This window comes from Eriocheir sinensis, chromosome 15 (genome assembly GCF_024679095.1).
Source record: "Eriocheir sinensis breed Jianghai 21 chromosome 15, ASM2467909v1, whole genome shotgun sequence".
Taxonomy (NCBI): domain Eukaryota; kingdom Metazoa; phylum Arthropoda; class Malacostraca; order Decapoda; family Varunidae; genus Eriocheir; species Eriocheir sinensis.
The window spans coordinates 9,097,578-9,119,165 of NC_066523.1; the positions used below are offsets into that span (position 1 = coordinate 9,097,578).

The 21,588-nt window shown below is 41.6% G+C and overlaps 1 protein-coding gene across 2 annotated transcripts in view; it reads right to left on the bottom strand.

The window, feature by feature from the left end:
• Positions 1-366: 366 nt before the first annotated feature.
• LOC126998882 (serine/threonine-protein kinase unc-51-like) overlaps positions 367-21,588 on the bottom strand; it is a 108,422-nt gene continuing 87,200 nt past the window's right edge. Inside the window, exons 4-19 of one of the 2 annotated variants that reach the window (XM_050861074.1) lie at positions 16,855-16,887; positions 16,343-16,379; positions 14,931-14,981; positions 13,776-13,898; positions 11,999-12,233; positions 11,259-11,515; positions 10,771-10,975; positions 10,536-10,657; positions 10,079-10,344; positions 9,546-9,654; positions 8,754-9,014; positions 8,338-8,576; positions 7,812-7,950; positions 7,059-7,235; positions 4,915-5,057; positions 367-4,368 (exon numbers count right to left, since the gene is read on the bottom strand). In XM_050861074.1, coding sequence (XP_050717031.1) covers positions 4,153-4,368; positions 4,915-5,057; positions 7,059-7,235; positions 7,812-7,950; positions 8,338-8,576; positions 8,754-9,014; positions 9,546-9,654; positions 10,079-10,344; positions 10,536-10,657; positions 10,771-10,975; positions 11,259-11,515; positions 11,999-12,233; positions 13,776-13,898; positions 14,931-14,981; positions 16,343-16,379; positions 16,855-16,887 — 2,613 coding nt within the window. In that variant the 3' untranslated portion in view covers positions 367-4,152. The remainder of the gene's footprint in view (positions 4,369-4,914; positions 5,058-7,058; positions 7,236-7,811; positions 7,951-8,337; positions 8,577-8,753; positions 9,015-9,545; positions 9,655-10,078; positions 10,345-10,535; positions 10,658-10,770; positions 10,976-11,258; positions 11,516-11,998; positions 12,234-13,775; positions 13,899-14,930; positions 14,982-16,342; positions 16,380-16,854; positions 16,888-21,588) is intronic. The other variant, XM_050861075.1, reaches the window with a different exon arrangement.

The window sequence follows — 21,588 nt, forward strand, 5'->3', positions numbered from 1 at the left end:
ATACAATCAAGAAGCAACTTCAGGCACATAGTGTCTGTAAAGTGTCTGAATACGAGTAGTAATAAGCAGACAGTAGACTGGATATCTTGAGCTAAGCACAGTTATTCACACTGGTAGGTCAGCTTATCTACTAAATCTAGGCAATTAACAAATGTAGCTCAACTTAATGAATAATTAAATAGTAGAAATTTCTAATAAATAAGACTTCAAGAAAGAAACATGCTATATATCAAATAATATAAAACAAAAAGTTAAAAAAATTGTAAAAAAAAAAAAATTCTGAAGAAGGCCATAAGACTGATGCAAGTCTGGACTTTTACAGGAATCTTTGTAGATGCATATGGAGGAAAAATCTAAATTACAGTGTTTGGCTTTAATTTTATTTGATTTTTCTCTATTATGTTTATGGTAAGAATATAAAATGACAGCCCCTGGAGGGCGTTGTACTAGTTGCAAGAGTAGATAATATGAGCCAGCCAGTGCTCACCACGACTAGTAGCCACATCAAGGCACCGCCCACATTCACCCAGCCAATGACAGCTTTTCTTTATAAACGTTAGGAAATTTAACTAAGTGTTTTTACTATTATGCATACTTATCTACATATGCCATTTAATAAAAGGAAAAAAATCCAGTTTATTATCCTAACAAATCTTACAGTTGGCCTAACTACAAGGTCCTTAATACTGTGGTGTGCCTGTCTTCCGAGGCCAGTGCCTCAACAGTAGGGGGTTCATCATGTGTGAAAACAAAAGGCCAAAGTAGCAGCACTGTAACTATAATTATACACCTCCTGTACAAACCATAGTTTGCTTTGACAACTCTTACAATAATTAAATGTTATGTAAAAAAATCTCACTAACAGAACAAAAAGATCACAGATGCTGTGGTTGGGGGTGGGTCACTGCCACTTAGTATAGTCATGGGGGTGATTCTTGCCCTCAAAGGTTTCTGCTTCCTAATCACAAGAGCTCAGGTCTGCATCAGGAAACTAATAATAATAAAATTAAGCAACAATAACAGTAATAATAAAGTAATGACAATGATAATAATAATAATAATAATAATAATAATAATAATAATAATAATAATAATAATAATAATAATAATAATAATAAAAATACAAAGTACATATTGTGACAGTAGACCTGCCAGCCACGAGATCTTGGACACTGCCTACAATGCCCACATAAAAGGTATTCGACTAGAAGACAAACTTGAAAGAAAAATGAAAATGATTTCAAAGCCTTGGGAACCTGGGGAGCCAGGAAAAGCTTACATGAGGCCACAACAAAAAAGGTTTCCTGCACACTGGCTATTGATGCAGTGTACTTTCAATCAAAGGATCAATGTGCTACAAACTTTGTTTTGAAACTGCAGAACCAGTAACAAAATTTCTTTCTATAAAGTTATGCTGTAAGGCAAGACTAGAACCATGTTTTATGACTATCCACATGTTAACTGAAGACCACTGTACTTCATCATCATTGTGAATCACTGCACAATATTATGTTGTCTGCCATAACTTCACATCACTTTTTTTCATGGTATCATGAAGAAAATAAGGATACAACAGCATTTTTAAGTCACAACAGGCAAGAGGTGATGCTTAAATCATGTTATTTAATGCTGGTTTTCAGAACCAATATCAACAATGGATAGCAATGCAGCTCTCTTGACTGAAATCCTCCATTCGACATTCATTATCATCACACTGGAAAAAATTACTTGCCAAGAGCCACTGAAATATGATTTACAATTTATCTATTTCATCTTGCTGTGGTAATTCAAGCAGATGAAGTTATCCAGTATCAACACAATATCATCCTAAGTGGTCAGCACAATAACTTGGTCCCAGCTGCATCATCAAAACATTTAATGGTCACACTGACTCAGGACCTCAGCTGAAGCTTCACCTTGAGTGGTGGTAGTGGTAGTCATACTGCCCAGGTTCCCAGCTCCATTATCACAATGAAGTGATCACACTAGCTAGTGTTAAATCACATTTGTTTATCTTTCTAAAATGTAATGGGGAACTCCACTCCAATGAATGTAAAGGCTAAGTACATATTTCAGATACAAATGCTTCAACTGTGAATAAAAATGCATAAATGAGATTGAAGCTTATGAAACATACAAAACTCAAATATGTATAGAGATAAATCACTAACGCACGCAGACACACTCATATTTACACTATTACTTAACTAAAACTTTGTGGCAATTGAATCTTAAGCTACATTTTTTTTTCCTGAGTAATTGTATGTAGATCTGAAAGAAGGAAATAATCCATATCCGTAGGCAACTGTAACGTCAGCTAAAAAAATGCAGTCACATAAAGGATTCCAAAGCTAAACAAGGCATAATATATAGAAATGAATGCATTCATATTCAACGTAAAGACCTCCATTTCAATGTACCATACAGACTCTTAGGATGATGCCTGCAAGAAGCTAGTGCTGAAATGGCCTACTCTGTGACCCATATTGACTAACTCAACTGACATGTGCAGCACCATCAGCATGAGGCGCATCAATCCTGATGTACACACTGCAAATACTCAGATATCACTGAAGAGTTAGCATAACCTATTGTAAAAATGTTCAGTCCACTAAACAGAATATCAAAAGTAGCAACATATAAAAAGGATCAAGGAAAGTGAGCACAGCATCATGAGTGAGAAAGCAACCCAGTGACACCTCTGTCCACTCACATCCCTGCTTCTGATTCTTTTTTCTCCCTGTTATGTATATTCCCCTGATGCATCATTAAGAAAGCCTTTTTCTTTACAGTTCTGAAGTGTGTTCAGCACTTTCTTTAGCTTTGCATCAGATAAACTCATAACAGCTGGGTTGAGATTTCTGCACAGGGACACCTAAGGAGCTATGCTACACTAACTATAATTTGTTAGTATCTAGTTTGCATCCATCATGGAAATACAACACCTCTGCCTCATTGCTATACAATACGCATATATCCTATTAGATCTCTTGAGAAAAACTAAGGCATTAGCATTGCCCCATATGGTGGCTAGCATTATTAAAGTTTACATTTATCAGATAAAATAAGGCAAATGAATCATCCTCTTGCATGAAGCGCTCATCCATCCACACGATACTTGAAATATGCACCTGCTGGAAAAGAAAATATAGCTTTCTCTCTCTCTCTCTCTCTCTCTCTCTCTCTCTCTCTCTCTCTCTCTCTCTCTCACACAGACTTTTGGGAATGATTCTGTCCAGCTGTGTACCTCAACTTTCATCCAACATGCACATCTGGAGTACTTATTCAGAGGTTACCTGTTTTAACCATATGTGCACACACACATACATATATACAGGTAATTTATATTATGACCAGAACTTTGCTTGAGTGGTAGTCAAGTACATGTATGTATATAATATGAAGCACATACAACATTGCTAATTTACATGGCTCAGTACCATATGTGATATATGTGTATGGTTATGTTCACAAATAACTTTCTTACCAGCAAGTCAGGGGGACATTATGTAAATGACCATTACATGAGACTGACTGAAGATCAAGTTACACTGGGAAGCATTGTCTTTAAATATACAAATACACTGACTGGCCTCACAAATAATATACTGTATCTTCATGTATTGTCCTCGATCACAAATCATAGAGAGCTACTTAAATAGCTGCTATTTGTCGTTTAGAACTTGTTTCCATCCTGGAAAATTATTCCGAGTTCAGCGTTTCATGAAAACACTTTCAATATTGTCTCTTAATGCTAATAAATTCAGCTTTCACTCATCCTCTCCTTATCTGGATTTCACACAGCAATGTACAGCTATATTTCCAATCGTGTCAAGCCTAGCAAAGGCTATCATGAAAATACTTTGCACACTGATGCTGTTTTAAATATACTCTTGAAACAAGACAAATTTTAATAATTTAAATATTCAACTGAAAATGTACCCTGTAATCAGCACTCAGGGCTCTTATCTCACGAGGCATTATCACACCGATGTAAATAAATCTAAAGGGGATACTGTCACACTGATGGTCACAAGTCTTCACAGTGTCTTGACAAATTCAAGGTGGAGTCCTTAGTTTGTGATGGCTCTCAGTATCACCTGAACCACTGTAACAAGTGCATGAGTCATCAGTGTGTTGTAGCACCATCTTTTACGCCTCGTTGGTGTTGTAAGCATGAACAATCCCTTGCTCATGGAGGAGGAAGAGCCGCCTCTCAACGGCTTGCTTGTAGCGTGTCAATAAGGAGCGGTCAGAGTCATGGGCCACCTGCTGGGCCAGAGCATGGAGGAGGATCTGGGCTGTCTGGTACCTTCTGAAACACTCCTCAGGCTTGCCAAAGAGCTCATCAAGGGCTGCACTCTGACACTGAAGAGGAAGGACATTTGTTAACGCTGCTTTAACTAAAACAGATGAAATGACTGGAAAATTAATGGATGTCAGTTTGTGGCTGAAAGAAAAACATAGATGTTCATGAAGGATGATTCTGATGACAGAAATGTCCAATTATTTATACAATAGAATCTGCAACCTCTTAAGTACTTATTTTATGACAGAAGGAAGGTCATGCTATTGGTGTTATCTACACTACTACAGTATACAAGTCCTATAAGAGAGGACGGGGTAAGTAGAAGATCACTAGTTCAATGTATTAAAAAATGCAGGAATATTTGGAGGATGAATAATGAAACATGCTATCTTGCTCGAAGAGAGCTTCAGAAAAAAAACATCCCATTGGTATTTCAAAAGGAATATTTGAGCTATTGACAAATAAGTATATTTCAAGATAATGAATAAACTAATAAAGCACAAGAAATATTGCCTCTACAATGAAAAAAAGATGACTGCAGATTTATTGTTCTTTACACAAAATATATTTATTTTTAAGTGGTGAGGAGTTTTCACATTACTTACCATTTCAATAGCATAGTTATATATCAATCTGTCTGCAGTAATAGTCGAAGTTTTTGAGTCAATTGCAGAAACTGGTCCAGCGCTGCTAAGATCTTTACATACATTCAGCGCCTGCCGGAACCTCTCATTCAATACACCAACCACTGTTGGAAAACACAGTTTCAATGAATGTGAACCAGTAATACACTGAAGAATGCAGAGATAAATAGAAAGAATTGTTCTGCCTAGTACAATCTGGTTATATTAATACATCTCTTTAGAGAACTGGCATTGATATTTCCCCATTTATAGCTGTTTCTTTATAGGTGCCTCAACCTATTTTCCTCAACACTAATAAAACTACATTTTTTCACAAATCTGAAGTATTTTTCATTAAATCAGTTTGGCCACAGGATCTCAGTACAATCTGCTCTATTCAATGTCAAGAAGATTCTACATTCCCAAACCTCTAGCTCACTTCCTTATTTCCCACAATGTACATTATACTTACTATGAAGAATTTTTTTAGATGTTTCATCTCCACAGATCTTCCATGAGCTTCCCAATCATGTAGCAAGTACTTAGAGGATGGCTGTCACTAGAAACCTTTGACAGAGACTCACTTTCATTCATCAGAAGCTTCCATACATCCAGGTATACTCTCCTATTTTGTGCAATGTTTCACCAGCACATCCACTTCTATTTCCACATGACACTTATACTCAAAGTCCTCCACTACTTTATACAAATCACCATTCATCTCTGGTTTTTCACTTCTTTATCATTAGCATAACTTCATTCTTACTTATAACATGCATTTCCATGCTTCCGTAAAACTTCTGACATCTCTCTAAAGAGTCTCCTTAGACCAGTGGTTCTTTAAGTTTTTCAGCCCTGATACCCCAAAGTTCAACTCCAAGTCAACTTGATACCCCCTCTCCAATATTAGCCAACTACTCCCCCTTTTAACTTTTAATTTCTTATAAAAAGAGAAAACAGGACAGCTATGAACTAACAGCTAAATTCTATGAACATAAGAACGTAGGAGTCCGAAAGAGGCCGGTAGGCCTGTACAAGGCAGCTCCTTTGAACCTAAGCTCCCGTGTATCTTACCCCACCTAATATCGCTGTCCATGAATTTATCTAATCTATTTTTTAATGTGACAATTGTATTGGCACTCACCACGTGACTGCTAAGCCTATTCCACTCATCCGCCACTCTGTTAGAAAACCAATTTTTGCCTATGTCCCTGTTGAATCTGAATTTATCCAGTTTAAACCCATTACTTCGTGTCCTACCCGGTTCTCTTATCAACAAAACCTTATGAATATCCTCCTTATTAAAGCCCTTCATTCATCTGTAAACCTCGATCATGTCTCCACGCACCCTTCACCTTTCTAGAGAATGCAAGTTTAACTGTTTGAGTCTTTCCTCGTATGGCAAGTTTCTCAACCCCTGAATCATCTTAGTCATCCTCCTCTGCACCGATTCTAACATTTTGATATCCATTCTATAGTAAGGTGACCAGAACTGAACCGCATAGTCAAGATGAGGTCTAACTAATGCTAGATATAGTTTGAGGAAGACTTCAGCGCTTCTGTTGCTTACGTTCCTTGAAATAAATCCCAGTACCCTATTTGCTTGATTTCTAGCTTGAATGCATTGTGCCCTTGGACGGAGATCAGAGCTCACTAAGACCCCTAAGTCCCTCTCGCACCCAGACCTGCTTATGAGTGTCATTTAAGCAACAGTTATGTGAGGGGTTGTTCCTACCTACACTCAGAATACTGCACTTCCCTACATTAAACTCCATTTGCCATTTATCCGCTCAATGGGCTATGGAATATTTTCAGGATGCCTCTTTGGATACCCCCAAGAACCAGTTTCGACACCCCCTGGGGGTATTGAGGCACTACTTTAAGAACATCTGCCTTAGACTAAGCAAAGAATGGTTTCATACATGTGCATTAAATTTGGGATTACAAATATTGCAACTTTCTCTCCTCTATATATCTATCCATTCTGGATTTCACCCCATTCTAACTCTATCCAAGAATACATAATATGCTACTTCTGGTATTCAATAAACCCAGTTGACTTCAATGTGCACATATATATTTCCCTGGCCTTTAAATCTAGCCTACTTCTACATAAGGTTACTCACCATTCTTCACTGCATTGGAAGGCTGCAGCCGACTTGTTGATTTCTCATGCTTGGCAAGAGTAAGGGCTGAGTTGAGCAGCTGAAGGGCCCTCATGTACAACACCAACTGCTCTGCTCTTCTCTGCCACTCTGGTGGGGGGGCTGCCACAGGGGAGGTTTCAGACTCACGGGGAGAACCTGTAGCAGCAGGTAAAGAACTTTCTAGTAGGATGTCTACTGACTGACCTTAGGTTCTGAAACCCTTTAATTTATAGTTCTACAGCTGTAATAAAATGATACTGGCTGTTCCTTTGTAAGTTTCAGAAGTTACATGATAAATCTCGTATACTTTCTTCCTATCAAACAACATCGTATCTTTACCTGTTTTCCTTGTGCAGCTGATAATTATAAAACAAGTAATAAAAAGTTGACAATATGCAAATAAGAGGCAACACAATGAGGTACTTTCATACCCGTAAAGCACAGTGGAGAGTGGGATACCCATGATGGTGTAGATAGGCAATATGAGGTGAGGAAGAAAATAAGACCTCCAAAATAATAGAAAAGAGGTTTACAGTTTAAGAGAAAAAGAAGGTGTTCAACTTTGGGTATGCTAACTCAAAATATATACTTTGGGAGAGGAAGCTCTCAAACCAAGGCCACCTTACAGAGGAAGTTCCAAAGTACAAATACTAGAACAGACAAATATATAAATTCTAATCTACTTTGATAGGTTTCTTGATCTGTGCAGTGCAATAATGAAACTGAGCTGACCTGCAGACACAGATTCCCTCATGGTAGTGTTCTGGGTGAGGGCTGTGATGGGGGCTGACCGTGAGCGGGCCAGCTCCAGGATGCAGTCCACCAGCGCCAACACAAAGTTGAGCTTGGCCAGGGTTTCGTTGTGCTCTTTCTGAGAAGCAAAAAAAATTGGTTGATAATTTTTTCAGATCATGTTTTGCAGCAACAATGGATATATGCATCACTGATCTAACCTGATTTTTTTTTTTTTTTAAAGTCAAACTTGTTATATCACTAATGACAGCAGAAATGTCTTATGTTTCTCATTAGTGCTGACAAATCCAGCTTCTCAAAAAAATAAAATCACTCAACTATCTTAGATGTACCCAAGACACATGTAGAAATTATAATCATTAAGCAGGAACATACATCAGTACATAAAAAAGTTTCTGAAGTATGATGTATCACATTGAATCCATTTTATTTTTTTATATACAAAGATCAGGTTATCAAACATCCTAATTTTGTGTTAAAGTACATGAAACCAAGCCATTAATACCTCCATTAAAGTCTCTTGGTGGAGAGGAGGTGCATAGAAAGCTACTGTGTCATGACCCTCTGTATGGCCACCACCCTGGAAGAGGAAAGAAGGTGGTGCAGACTGGCCATACTGCACCAGCTGTCTGGCACCATGAGGAGGGCTGGTGGCATGGTGTGCATGCTGCCACTCTAGCAAATGTGACTCTGTCCGGGACCGTTGCAAGCTGGCACTTTCCACACTCATGTCTTGGGCACTTCCTGGTGAGATGAAAAAGCGAGGGTTACGGTCAAATCTCAAAGTCCCAACAATTACAGCAATGTAAGCTCTTAGAAAAAAACATTAATAATGCCTCAAACCACAAAAAAAGCTTAGTATCATTAATTTGGGCCCATCAACAGTGACGAGACAAAACAACACCACACAGGGACACTGACCCATCGTGAGGTCACGGGAGACAGAGGTCATCTCAGGGAGAGTGATGGCACGGTGGGCCAGAGGCAGGTTGGTCGTATTACCACAGATGTCTCCAGCAGGGTTGTCCTGACCTCCCAACCCTAGCTTAGTGGGAGAGCCCAGGATAGGGGGCAGCATAGGAGGGGCAGAGAATAGCTGAGGGGGCAAGAAAGGGGGAGTACGGCGGCCAGACTGACGGAGGGGGGAGTTGCTGGGGGTGAGGCGGCCGCTTGGGGTGTTGCCTGAAGCACAGTAACAATAGCACAATTACCAGGAGTCCCCTACACCACAAAGGTAAAGCTTTAAGGTTCATATAATGCTACATTAGGACAATGACACACACAGTATATACAATACCATAAAAGTTGCAAAATCAATACTTTAAATCAAGTAAAGTTCACACCAACTTATCTTCATAAGCCTCTCAAACACTTAATGAATTTTTAGAACAAATTATTCATGCCCACTTTGTTGTAATCAAATAATATTCAATTATCAGTTGTAATGACTGAGTGCCTCCAGATGGAAAAATTAAGGCATGCCATCATGTAAAAGGAGTATGTGCAGTATATAGTGCATGAAGACATTGCAGTCCAACAAACAGACATTTTAAAGTGTAAGCCTTTTACAACTTGATTTTCATTCTTAAATGACCAATAAATTTTTGTGCAATGGCAAGCACTACTAGCAATGGTTGCTAGCATTAATCAACAAGCTGCTTTGAATTTGAGGGTGGACAGAAACAAGAAACAGAAGTTGAGCATTGAGCTTACCTGCAACAGTGGTGGCGGCAATGTTGGTGGGGGGTGTAGTGGAGTAGGAGCTTCCTGATGTGGATCGTCGCCGCCCACCCATGGGAGGGTCTCCGATGGTGAATTGGACCTGCCAAGTGAGGAGTGATTGAGTAAAAAAATAATAATCCAGTGTTCTGAATCTGTAAAGCCAAAAACTAAGTAGCTCTGTTATAGAATACCTATTGGTCTGCAGAATTACTGACTTGATCAATTATATATCTGATGATTTTCATAACTGAAAATCATCCATTCCATAAATAAATAAATAATATTTGTTCTGAATCTGCTCAACAAATTTTAAGTGGCTTTGCTTCTGAATGAAACTTTTGTTTTTCATGATTACTGACTTGGAGCAAATCTATATACAATTATTTTAAAAACAAAACCAAGTTAATTATTTAGAATATATTCAGACACAAGTCAAGTATTGATGCCCCAAACCCTGACATTTGATCAAGAAAAAAATCAATTTTTACAAACATGAATATAAGTGATCAACTTCTTGTGCTTACTGCTGGTGGGGAGAGGGATGACAGGTCTGGAGCTTTGTGGTCAGATACCCGACGCATGTTGATGGGCTGAGAGCGAGGTGGAGGGGAAGGTCGAATGGGGGAGGCTCCCTGTGGATGTCTTGGGGACTCTGGCTGTTGAATCTGATCAGAGGAGCCTGAGGAGGTCATTTGGTGGAAGGTGGCTCGCTGGGAAGGCACTGGTACTGGCTCTCCAGACCGACATGACTCACTGCTGCTGCTGGAGTGTGTGCTACCACTGCTGCCACCTACAACATAAATAGTTGAAATTATTGAATTAACTAAAACTAAAACATGAACGAGAGTTTGCACTTTTGACACAAACTTCAAAGGAAAATACAAGAATTTGAGGAGCCTCTGTTGGGAAAATACTTGAAAATTTTTAACACCTTCCCCAGTTTTCACAGATTTATTCTGTTTACAAACATGATAAAGTTACCTTGAACGGGTAGGTGTGATGGCCGAGGGGAGGAGGCCAACTGAGGTGTGAGGGGACCATATTGGGGAGGGTTCTTCTGATAAATCCCTCCACCTTGTTTGGCTAAAATGCGACCACTCCACCTGCAAGTTGAAAACACATAAATGAATTGTATTTTAATGAAAATCAGTCAGAAAAAATATTTGTACTACATATAAACACTTCAAACTAATGACCAACGTTTAATAGCACTGACCCTTGAGGGATCCTTGATGGCTCTGGTTCATTGGGAAGTTGTGCAGGCACCATAACAAAATCTTCAGCCTCCTCCTGCTGCTGGGCACTAGAAGCCCTTGGCACAGGGGTGGGCCGGGGGACAGTGGCTGCAGGCAGCTCAGGACCACCCCCACTGCGCTGCTCCACACTCATCCTCAAGTCTTCAGGTGAAGGAGGAAGGTTGGCTGAGGAAGAAAATGCCATTACCATCATACAGTAAGTCACAGCTTTACATGAGCAAAACTTTTTCCTAAAGAAGTATGTAGGATGACTGTCATATGAATTTACTTTCACTGTAGTAAATCATTACCACCAATTACAGATTCCAATCATTCTAAACTTTAAAAATCCATAAAAATCAACTCTGCCCACAAGTTTAACAATATACTGAAGCAATAAAAAAAATATTAGTTTCTCAAACAAAGGTTGTTTTCAAACAGATGAATTAGATGAAACATGAACACTCACCAGCAGGAGGACTTGGAGAGGGCTGGGCTGGGTGGGCAAAGGCTCCAGCACGACCCACAGTTTTGGGTGCAGTGGCAGGTGGGGAGGAGGCTGTGGCTGAAGCTGGAGTGGAGGCAACAGGCTTCTGGGGTGCGGGATCACCCATGCGGATGAATGGATGGTTGAAGAAAGTTTCAAAGTCCATCCGATCCTTGGCATTTCTCTTCAACAGTCCATTTAGGAGGTCGACCAACTCAGGTGATGTACCAGAGGGTATTCTGTGGACAACCAATTACTGAAGAATGTCTAGGTGTGATTGTTCTGATACCCTTGTTTTTTTGCAAGGGCTAGGGTGAAATATTCACCCATAGATGATTCAGAAAATATCGTAAAACAAAGACATGCGCCACTGATATTCCAAACATGGACATATCAGGCGAAACAAGACATTATTATGCATGATTTTTATGACAGCCAGTTAAAGAAAATAAATGAAAACACTTCCACAAGAGCAAAATTTAACAGAACAATTAATAATGTTTTCAGGTTACAAGTGTACAACTAATGATGGATCAAACTTCCCATCACCTGACAACTGTGACAGCTAACCTACACACACACACACACAAAAAAAAAAAAAAAAAAAAAAAAAAAAATGTTTGTAGGAGTGTTACATCACGAAGATCAAATAAATTTGGTGTGATCAGGTGTTCTCGGCGGCGAGGGACATAATTAAACAATGGAGGCATAAGAAAACTGACCTTGGGGCAAGATTGGCGTTCTTCTCGTAGAATTGCTTGAGGGCCTGGGGGGTCTGGGCGTGGAAGGGCGCCTTGCCCACGAGACACTGGAATACAATGGTACCAAGAGACCACAGGTCAGCCTTGGCGTCGTACTGAATAGACATGATCACCTCGGGCGCCATGTACATTGGGGAACCGCATAGTGTTGCGGCCATCACGCCATCTTGAAGGAACCTCGCGAATCCAAAGTCCGCTGTAGCGTAAGAGGGGATAAGAGGTATTGCAACAATTGTTCGACATCACATACTGTATAGGCTATATATTCGTACATGCTAAATTACAGGTGTATGTATGTACTACCTGATCTCCCTTAAAACATGAGCTTTAGAATACCCGACAAATATGCAGTATTTAATGTTGCTCAAGTTTGAGGAGACCCGAATACTGAGGCGGTTTGGATATTAATAGTCAGCTATCCTGACAAACACATGCGTGATAATCAGACACATGGTCCCTTTCTGAAGGACGTTATCTTAGTCTTTACACACGGTGATTCTCAAAACAACGCGCAGTAAGTCTTTTTCTTTTCTTTTCTTCATAAGTAACAATACATCGCGGGGAAAAGGGGCTTGATCTTCCAGAAACCTTGATCATAACCCCCTCAGTGACCCCCAAACTCCCCCATTCCCCCGCCTCAGCATTCACCCTTGACGCAGATTTTTACACAACAGGTTAATGGACCTTTCCCACGGGGCCACCGTAAAAAGTTACTAACAGCATACAGCTGAGCTTCATTTAAAATTAAACGTAAAAATACAACATTCTCAAGCAACCTTTTGCAACACTGGACTTGTGTTTCATCATTCGCGACTAAAGAAAGTTGTGCAGCACTGGCAACACTCATCTCAGGCCAACAGGCTAGTAGAAAAAAATTAGTTGGTAACTCCAGGAACCCGTTTGGCCGCCGCAGACAGCGCGGCGCTTGCTGCCTCACGTCAACCACGACTCTCTCTCTTCCTCGTCTCCACGCCCTGCTGACACTGCATACTCCTTTCGCTACGTCAGAAGTTGCAAGGCAAATATAATGCGGAATAAGGAGTGAATAAAAAAAGAGAAAACGCGTTGAAAAAGTTCATTAGCAAAATACATTCGCTGGACCAAGCACGAAAGTTTGTTATGCGGAACATTTTGACGTGTATCCCTAACTGGCAACTTTCACCAATGATCTGGGAGACCAGCACATATGACGAAACTAAGCATACTAGCAATTTTCACTTCCCTGCCTCGCCCTACATTGGACACACACACACACACACACACACACCACTCCGTGGCGCAACTAGTTAGAGCGCTGCGCTGCCAGGTTTCACGGTCTGACAGGGCGGCGGTTCGAGCCCGCTCAGGCCGGATTCTTTCCGTTGACTAGGAGTGGTTACTGTCCCCTCTTGAACAAGGGGAATGGGGTGTGCGAGGTCTTGGCAGTACCCATAGATCGACGATAAAGAGCACTTGCTCATGTCGGGAGGGTACCTGCTGGCGATTAAGAGTCCAACACGTGATCAGGCCGGGGTGGTGAATTACACACACCGTAACTCCTTCCCGCGGGGCTTATAAATGGAAAGTAACCGAAGCCAAACATCAAGTGAAGCGAGATTTCGAAGCCCGCATAACCAGTCAAACCATGAACGCTCGAGCACTTTTTTTCCCTCCACAATGGCTTTCTATTGCCGCAGTTGTCTGACAATGAGGAGGAGAAGGAAAGGTGCTTGAGCTCGGAGGAGGACAAGGTACTCACCGATCTTCAGCGTGATTAGGTGTGGCGGTGGGTTGGGCTTCCCGGCGTGTGCCAGGAGGATGTTCTGAGGCTTGAGGTCTCGATGCACGATGCCCTTCCCATACAGCGCCCGCATCGACTCGGCTGTAAACATACGAAGTCTTTGTTAACAATTTGCCATGAACGCCTGCTGTGCCTCTGATCTATCTTATCCATACCTCCAGTTCCTCTGACCCTACTAGTCCTTCGTTCATATCTACTGTTCCTGGTACATACAGTCCCTCAAACTCAAATAGCTCCATTTTTTCTTATCAATGTCTTATCACTATTCCTGTACCTTGTATGATACCTGTACCTCTAATGGTTTTATTCCTTATTTCATATCTACCGTTCTAAATGCATAAATTCATCATACTCAAATAACTTTTTCTTCTATGTGGACAATAAAGTCATAAACTTGTTGTGCCTAAAACTTATATTACTCGTACCTTCAGAGCTTCTTCACACCTATTCCGTCCTTTATATCTGCTGATCTAATGCGTAGTCCCTCATACTCAATGGTCCCTATCATGAACATAACGATGGATCAAACGCTAGGTCGGGGTCATGGTCCTGATTTGGGAGTAGATCAGGTTAGGTGGGGTTGGATACGTGTTCACGCACATACCTAACCCAATCTCACCTACTTCAAAACAAGACCAACCCATGCTAGGTGTTTGGTCCATCGTTGTATCAATGCTGCCACTGACCCAAACTCAATATTCCTCTAGTTCAGTGCAGGTCAAGTGTTCCCCGAACCCCACCTTCCCTGCGAGCCTACTCTACCTCACGCCTTTCACTCTTGGAGGAGGAGGGTCTAAAGGTAACGGAGTCCCCGAGATCAATAGCTGCAGTATACTCGTACCAAGGCACGCGACCAGACTCGAGTGTTGTGCGTCCTTTGAAACAAGAATAATAAAAGGACAAGGTGGATGAAAGGACCGACTGCAGAGGCTGGCAATGTTGCAACAGTGACAGCGGCATTAGTAGTAGTAGTAGTAGTAGTAGTAGTAGTAGTAGTAGTAGTAGTAGTAGTAGTTGTTGTTGTTGTAATAATAGCAGAAGAAGAAGAAGAAGAAGAAGAAGAAGAAGAAGAAGAAGAAGAAGAAGAAGAAGAAGAAGAACTAAAAAACTCACCCATCTGTCGGAGGAAGAACCTGATGGTGTCCTCACTGAGCGTTCCCTTGGCTGCAGGAGAAAATCAGAATAGATGAGAACTTCCGTGTGAATTTGTTTGTTTGTGTGTGTAACTTGCTATTTATCATCACATTGATATAACTCACACAGACACATATACCATCAAAACAACAAACATAAAATTAATGAATCGCACGATGATCACAGACCCACCATTCGACTAGCACATTTATCATCGCGGCGTGTCATACATAACTGAGGGATAAGAAACCCGCTTAACGCCAATGACAGTAAATGAATATACTTATACACGAATACAAATGGATATATGAAGACTACAAGAGGCCAGGCGACTTAAACATTCCCCTGAGATTTAGTTACTCGCTATATACACCTTCCTCGGTCATGCATTATCTAATCTCCACACGAAATTTTAAGCATACGCAGGTGCCACGTTTAACAGCTGCTCCCTTTCATTTCCTTTGTATGTGACTACCCCCGAGACAAAGCACGATGACTCAACGCCGCGGCACACTTCTGAACTGACAGCGTAATCAAGGTGATAGCGAACCGATAAGCCCATGGTGACGAGCGCTCTTCATATACCAAGCGACGTGAAATATAATGTCAAGGTTGCGTCATGGTCATACACACTGTATAACGGGACGAAGGGTTTTATTTGTTCCCCAGCGTCAGTTTAGGAGAGGGTAGAGAAACCATGATGATCTGAACGTAGAAATGAGAAAAGGAAAGCTTAATGTGTCGGAGAAAGTTAGCACAAAGAAAATCTGCCTGTCTTGGGTTCTCATATGTGCATGACGTCGAAGTTAAAATCCCACAAACAGCACACCCATAAAAAAAAAGTCTCGGGTGGCAGCTTTCCCCGTTATTTTTTTTATTTTTGTTTTACTTTTTTTATTTTTACTTTCCCTGTGCGCGTGTGGTGATCCGAGTGTACGAAGTTTGATAGACGCAGACAAAGTGACGATAACTGTGAAAACTGAGGACACGGGGATGTTTATTGAAGCGAAAAGAAGAAAAAAAGTTATAATAATGGACGAACTGACAAAGAATAAAGGAATAATACATGATAACCGAAGTCCAGTAAAAAATAAATAAATAAAAAGGCCAAGGTCAATACATCCTCGCTCCAGGAAAACAAATCAAGTACAACCACAGAACACCTTACGGCCACCCTCGAACTTCACCCTTAAGTCGTCTCCTCACCCTATAATCCCTCAAGGGGGAACATAAACGCCACGAACGAGCAAGAGGAGCGGGGTGAGCGGGTTCCTTGGCGCCCTTCCCCCTGAGTCACCCTGGCCGTGGGGAAAGTGAACATGAACGTGATTGAACGGACGCAAGACGGACGGCAAAGGGAAGGCTGCTACTGACACACGCTATTTACTCACCCTGGAGGTAGTCCGCGAGATCCCCGCCATTGCAGTACTGATGGAGGGAGAGAGAGAAAAACGTTGAGAGGTAGAATTGGGTCACTAGACTGTCACGAGATTGAGATAGATAGATAGATGGATAGACAGATAGATAGATTGAGATAGATGGATATAATAAAAAAAAAAGGTACGACGAAGGAAGTAAGGATGACAAAAAAGGAAAAAGAAATAACATAGATAATGAAAATGAAAAAAAAAATACGAAGCCAGAAAAAAGAAAGGAAGAGAAAAAAACTAGACAATGAAGATAAAAAAGTATACGACGAGGAGAGTAAGAAAGACAAAAAAGGAAGCAGGAAAAAGAAATAACACAAAGAAAAAGAAAACAATCCATACAAAACATAGCCAAGTATAACACATATAAACCACATCATATTCACATCACTCTTTATAACAACGTGAAGCGGCAGGTGGTGACTCATGGATCTGTATGTGTGTTACGAGAGACAAGGACACCTGCAGGGACTCACCTCCATCACCAGGTACACGTGATTGGCCGTCTCCTGCAACAATGGGAGAAGGGAAAAGGTCAGTCAGTAAAGCAGTTCCAAAGGTTATCGTTACCTGCACCCCCGCCATCAGCTGCGACCTGACCCTTTTTGACCTGGGGTTTGACCTGGGGCTATAGCAACTGACCTACCAACACCGCCTCCTCCCGCACCGCGGCACTGCACTCCACCACCTCACCCCCCCCCCCCCCCCCTCCCCTCTTCTAGTTCATCACGACTTTCCCACAATGTAAACCACAGACCCCCTATACCTATTTCATGTTGTACTTTTTCAACATTGTATTGTGTATATTTTCAGCTTAACAGCTGCAATAATTAAATAATCCGATTATTATTATTAGTAGTAGTAGTAGTATCTTTATTACTATTATTATTACACACACGCAACATAGAATACAAATACTATAGAAGAAAAAAACGGAAAACGACCCTCCCCTTTCGAGAACACACACACACACACACACACACACACACACACACACACACACACACACACACACAACAGAGTAAACAAACACGACGAAAGAAAAACAAAAAAAGAAACACGGAAAACGCCTCAAGCTCACGAAGTCTGCCAAGAGAGTAAAAATAAAAAAAACAAAAAATAAACACCAATTTGGCACCAAAGAGCCTCAATATAGTCTCCTTGCCTGGCACTTTACATACCTCCGCCACTTGCCAAACAAATAGGCTACTGTGTGGCTAATATAAGTTCAAAAGAAACATGATGCAAAGGGAATGTGAAGAACAATAAACATGTAATAATAATAATGATAGCGATAATAATAATAATAATAATAATGACAGTAATACTACTACTACTACTAATAATAATGGGAACAACATAAATTATACATCGACAAAGAGTAATCAGAGAAAATAAATTCGTGACATTCCAAGATTTCTGCTCCTAAGAAGTCTTTTACGACGGTAAGCGTATGAGTGTATGTTTAAATATATAAGTAAATAATATTCACTCCACACACACACACACACACACACACACACAGAGAGAGAGAGAGAGAGAGAGAGAGAGAGAGAGAGAGAGAGAGGCTACGTAACCCTGGGGCGGTTATCGACGGAGTAAAACCAAGTTAGTGGAGGCTTCGAGGCGTCACGTGCCTAGCCGGCTCCCCTCTCTCTCTCTCTCTCTCTCTCTCTCTCTCTCTGACCTCGGCCAAGACACACACACATACACACATCAGTGATAATATAAACATTATACGTAGTAGTAGTAGTAGTAGTAGTAGTAGTAGCAGTAGTAGAAATAGCAGTAGCAATAGTAGTAGTACTAATAGTAGTTGTAGTAACTATAATAACGAGGACGAAGGCGAGGATGACAATAGAAAACCTAATAATAAAACCATGACCGTCACTGACACCAACATGATTATAAGCAACAATTGCGCAACGTGACACTGACAACCTACCAATTAATATGAACTCAGAAACACACACACACACACACACACACACACACACACACACACACACACACACACACACACACATGTAGAGAAAACCCTGTATACACGTTTTTACCATCTTGGTGCATGACACTACCTTCCTCTTTCTTTTCAAGTTCTCACAGGTAAGCATCGGAGGCACCATTAAATTAAATATAGAGGGGAGGGGGTTGAAGTAGAACGAAGGAGGGAGGTAAGAGGGGAGGGCAGGGGAGGAGAGAAGGGAGGCGAAGAACGAGAGAAAAAAAAGAGAAATCATATCGTGCCGTTAATGCTACAAAACTCTCCGTGAATGTGTAAAGTCATCCTATTAACAAGACATAATTACCGCTTAGCATCGCTGGAAATGAGCGTGACATACTAGTGTGTGTCTGTGTGTGTGTGTGTGTGTGTGTGTGTGTGTGTAGGACTCATATGTCATACGTACACAATGGCTCGTTCCGGTGGGTTCTTCCGTAAATCCACCCGAGAGAGAGAGAGAGAGAGAGAGAGAGAGAGAGAGAGAGAGAGAGAGAGAGAGAGAGAGAGAGAGAGAGAGAGAGAGAGAGAGAGAGAGAGAGAGAGAGCACATAAACAAACCCAAGACCCACGGATGCAAGAGGAAGCAAGGTGTTGGGTGTTGGTAGAGAGAGAACAGGGCAGGGCGGAGCAGGGCAGGCAGGAGCGGGTCGGGGAAGTGGGGCAGGGTGAGGGGATGGGACAGGGCAGTATTACGACACACTGGCATCGGATCAGGGCAGGAGTGACCACGGGGTTTCTGTCTGCGCCTTGGAAACAGCGCCAGAATTGTGCAAACCCCCATGCCTCTTTGCCCAGGGCGGCGGAAGCGTTATTAAAGGGGAAGGACGGGGCATGACCAAATCGAGAGCAGGAGGAGAAGCAGGAGGAAGAGGAGGAAGAGGAAGAGGAGGAGAATTAGGGTGGGGCGGATATGATAATGGTGATGGTGGGTATTGTGGTTGAAGTAAAATAGATGGTGTGTGTGTGTGTGTGTGTGTGTGTGGCCAAGATTCAATACACACGTCACCAATCAAGGCCAAGGTTTGAAAGAAACGATCGGTATTTAAGGTGACGTAAGTAAGAGAGCAAGCACAACAGAACCTCGGCCAAGATCGACACACTCCTCACTCTCACTCACACACTACAAACAGTCAGTCACTCACACACTTATGCCGCCCAATCACTCACTCCTACGTATCACACCAACGCACAGATTCATTCGCTCACTCGCTCCATCACGCAGTCAATCAGCCTGACTCCATCCTTCAATCACTTCTGCAATAACTCATCTGCTTAGACTTCCAATGACAATCATTCAAATGTACTTTACTGAAATGAGCAGGAAAACAGGAATGGCAAATTTACTACCAATATGACAGTAGTAGTAAAAGTAGTAGTAGTAGGTCTACACCGCGACCGATCCCTTTTCCTCCCCCGCCAACAGGAGCGAGTCACCCACCCACTCGCAACCTTTTCCATGTCATGAATTTCACAGGCGTTGGTTCTCCTCTCCTCGGGTTATGGAGGGTGTGTGTGTGTGTGTGTGTGTGTGTGTGTGTGTGTGTGAATGAGCTGGTCAGCTTTATGCCCTGGGTCACGCGCCAAAGCGAGAGAGAGAGAGAGAGAGAGAGAGAGAGAGAGAGAGAGAGAGAGAGAGAGAGAGAGGGCAGTGAACGTTACGGTAAGAAAGCAAACGGCACAGGGCATCAACCCCCTCCGGACCAGCTATACTTCGTCGCAATAATAATAATAATAATAATAATAATAATAATAATAATAATAATAATAATAATAATAATGCTTCACATCTGTTTATCTTTCCCCCTTCACGGCTTCTTTCCCTTTTTCTTCTCTCATGACTTTTCTTTCTCCTTCCTTTCTTCTTCTTTTATAACTTATTCCTTTTTTTGGGTTATTTTATTTCTCTTTTCATCTCCCCCTTCACCTTCCTCTCACGGCTTTTCTTATTTTTCTTTCCATTTTCTTTGCCGAGTTCCTTTTTTTCTTCTTTTTTTCCCTCTTACGGATTCCCCCTTTTTCTTTCGTGCATGACTTTGCCGGACGTTCGCAGACCTCCTCTCTCTCTCTCTCTCTCTCTCTCTCTCTCTCTCTCTCTCTCTCACACACACACACATTTCCTTTCCCAGCATTTTACCAACTCGAGAGATAAACAAACATCAGAACATGGAAGGTGGGGAAAATCTCATCACCATATACACACATCATCCCCACCACCGAAACACATCATCACCACTACCACCACCATCACTACCACACCAAGACAACAACAACTACCACTACAACAACCAACCAACCAACCTACCAACCAACCAAACACCTAATCCATCAGGAAAACATTCACACTTCCGGACACGATCTTACTTTATCATAGCGTCAAGAGAGAAAAAACTAATAACAAAAACAACTACAACTACCTACCAAACACCCAATCAGACAGTCAATCAGCCAGACATTCAACCAACCAGACAGACCTCACACTATCATAACGCTGACTACATAAGAAAATAAACAGGTGAATGTACGATAAGTTAACCAGAAATTGCGTATACAAAACTTCACACATGGACTCGACCCGGCGCCGCTCCGTCTGCCAGTACTGTCTGTGGCGTCTGTGCTAAATATCGAAGCGTGGTCAATGCCCTTTCGGCTGGCGGTAGCACAGATGGTATGCTACACACGGGGAGGAGAAGGGAGGGGTGGGGGGGTGGGGGGTAAATAACGAAGGGGGGGGGGGGTAGCTACGAAAGGTGGAGGATAGGGAACAAAGGGAGGTGGTTAGGGACTGTGAGTTAAGGGTTAGATAGGTTAGGTTAGGGTTACATAAATATAAAGGTTAAGGTGAAAACGATGTTGTAAGGTAAAGTGAGGTTGGATAGATGAGGTTAAGTTGACAAAAATTAGGTATTCCAAAGAAAGATGAGGTTATGGTCACAAAGTGGAGGTCTACCACGTTATGAGGTTAGCATAAGGCACAAAGACTAATGAAGTTTGTGGAAGAATCAATGAAGGTTAGGGTTACGAAAGGTAAGATGAGAAGACGTAAGGTGTCTGACGTTAGGGTTACGAAGGTGAGGTTGAAGAAGGTAAGGTAAAGTGAGGGAGGATGACGCAGCAGAGGTGAAGGGGAGGATGGGGGATGGGGAGGAATGAATGGGGGTTTAGGGGTAAGGTATGGTAGGGCACGAGGATGAGGTTAGGTTTAAGGTGA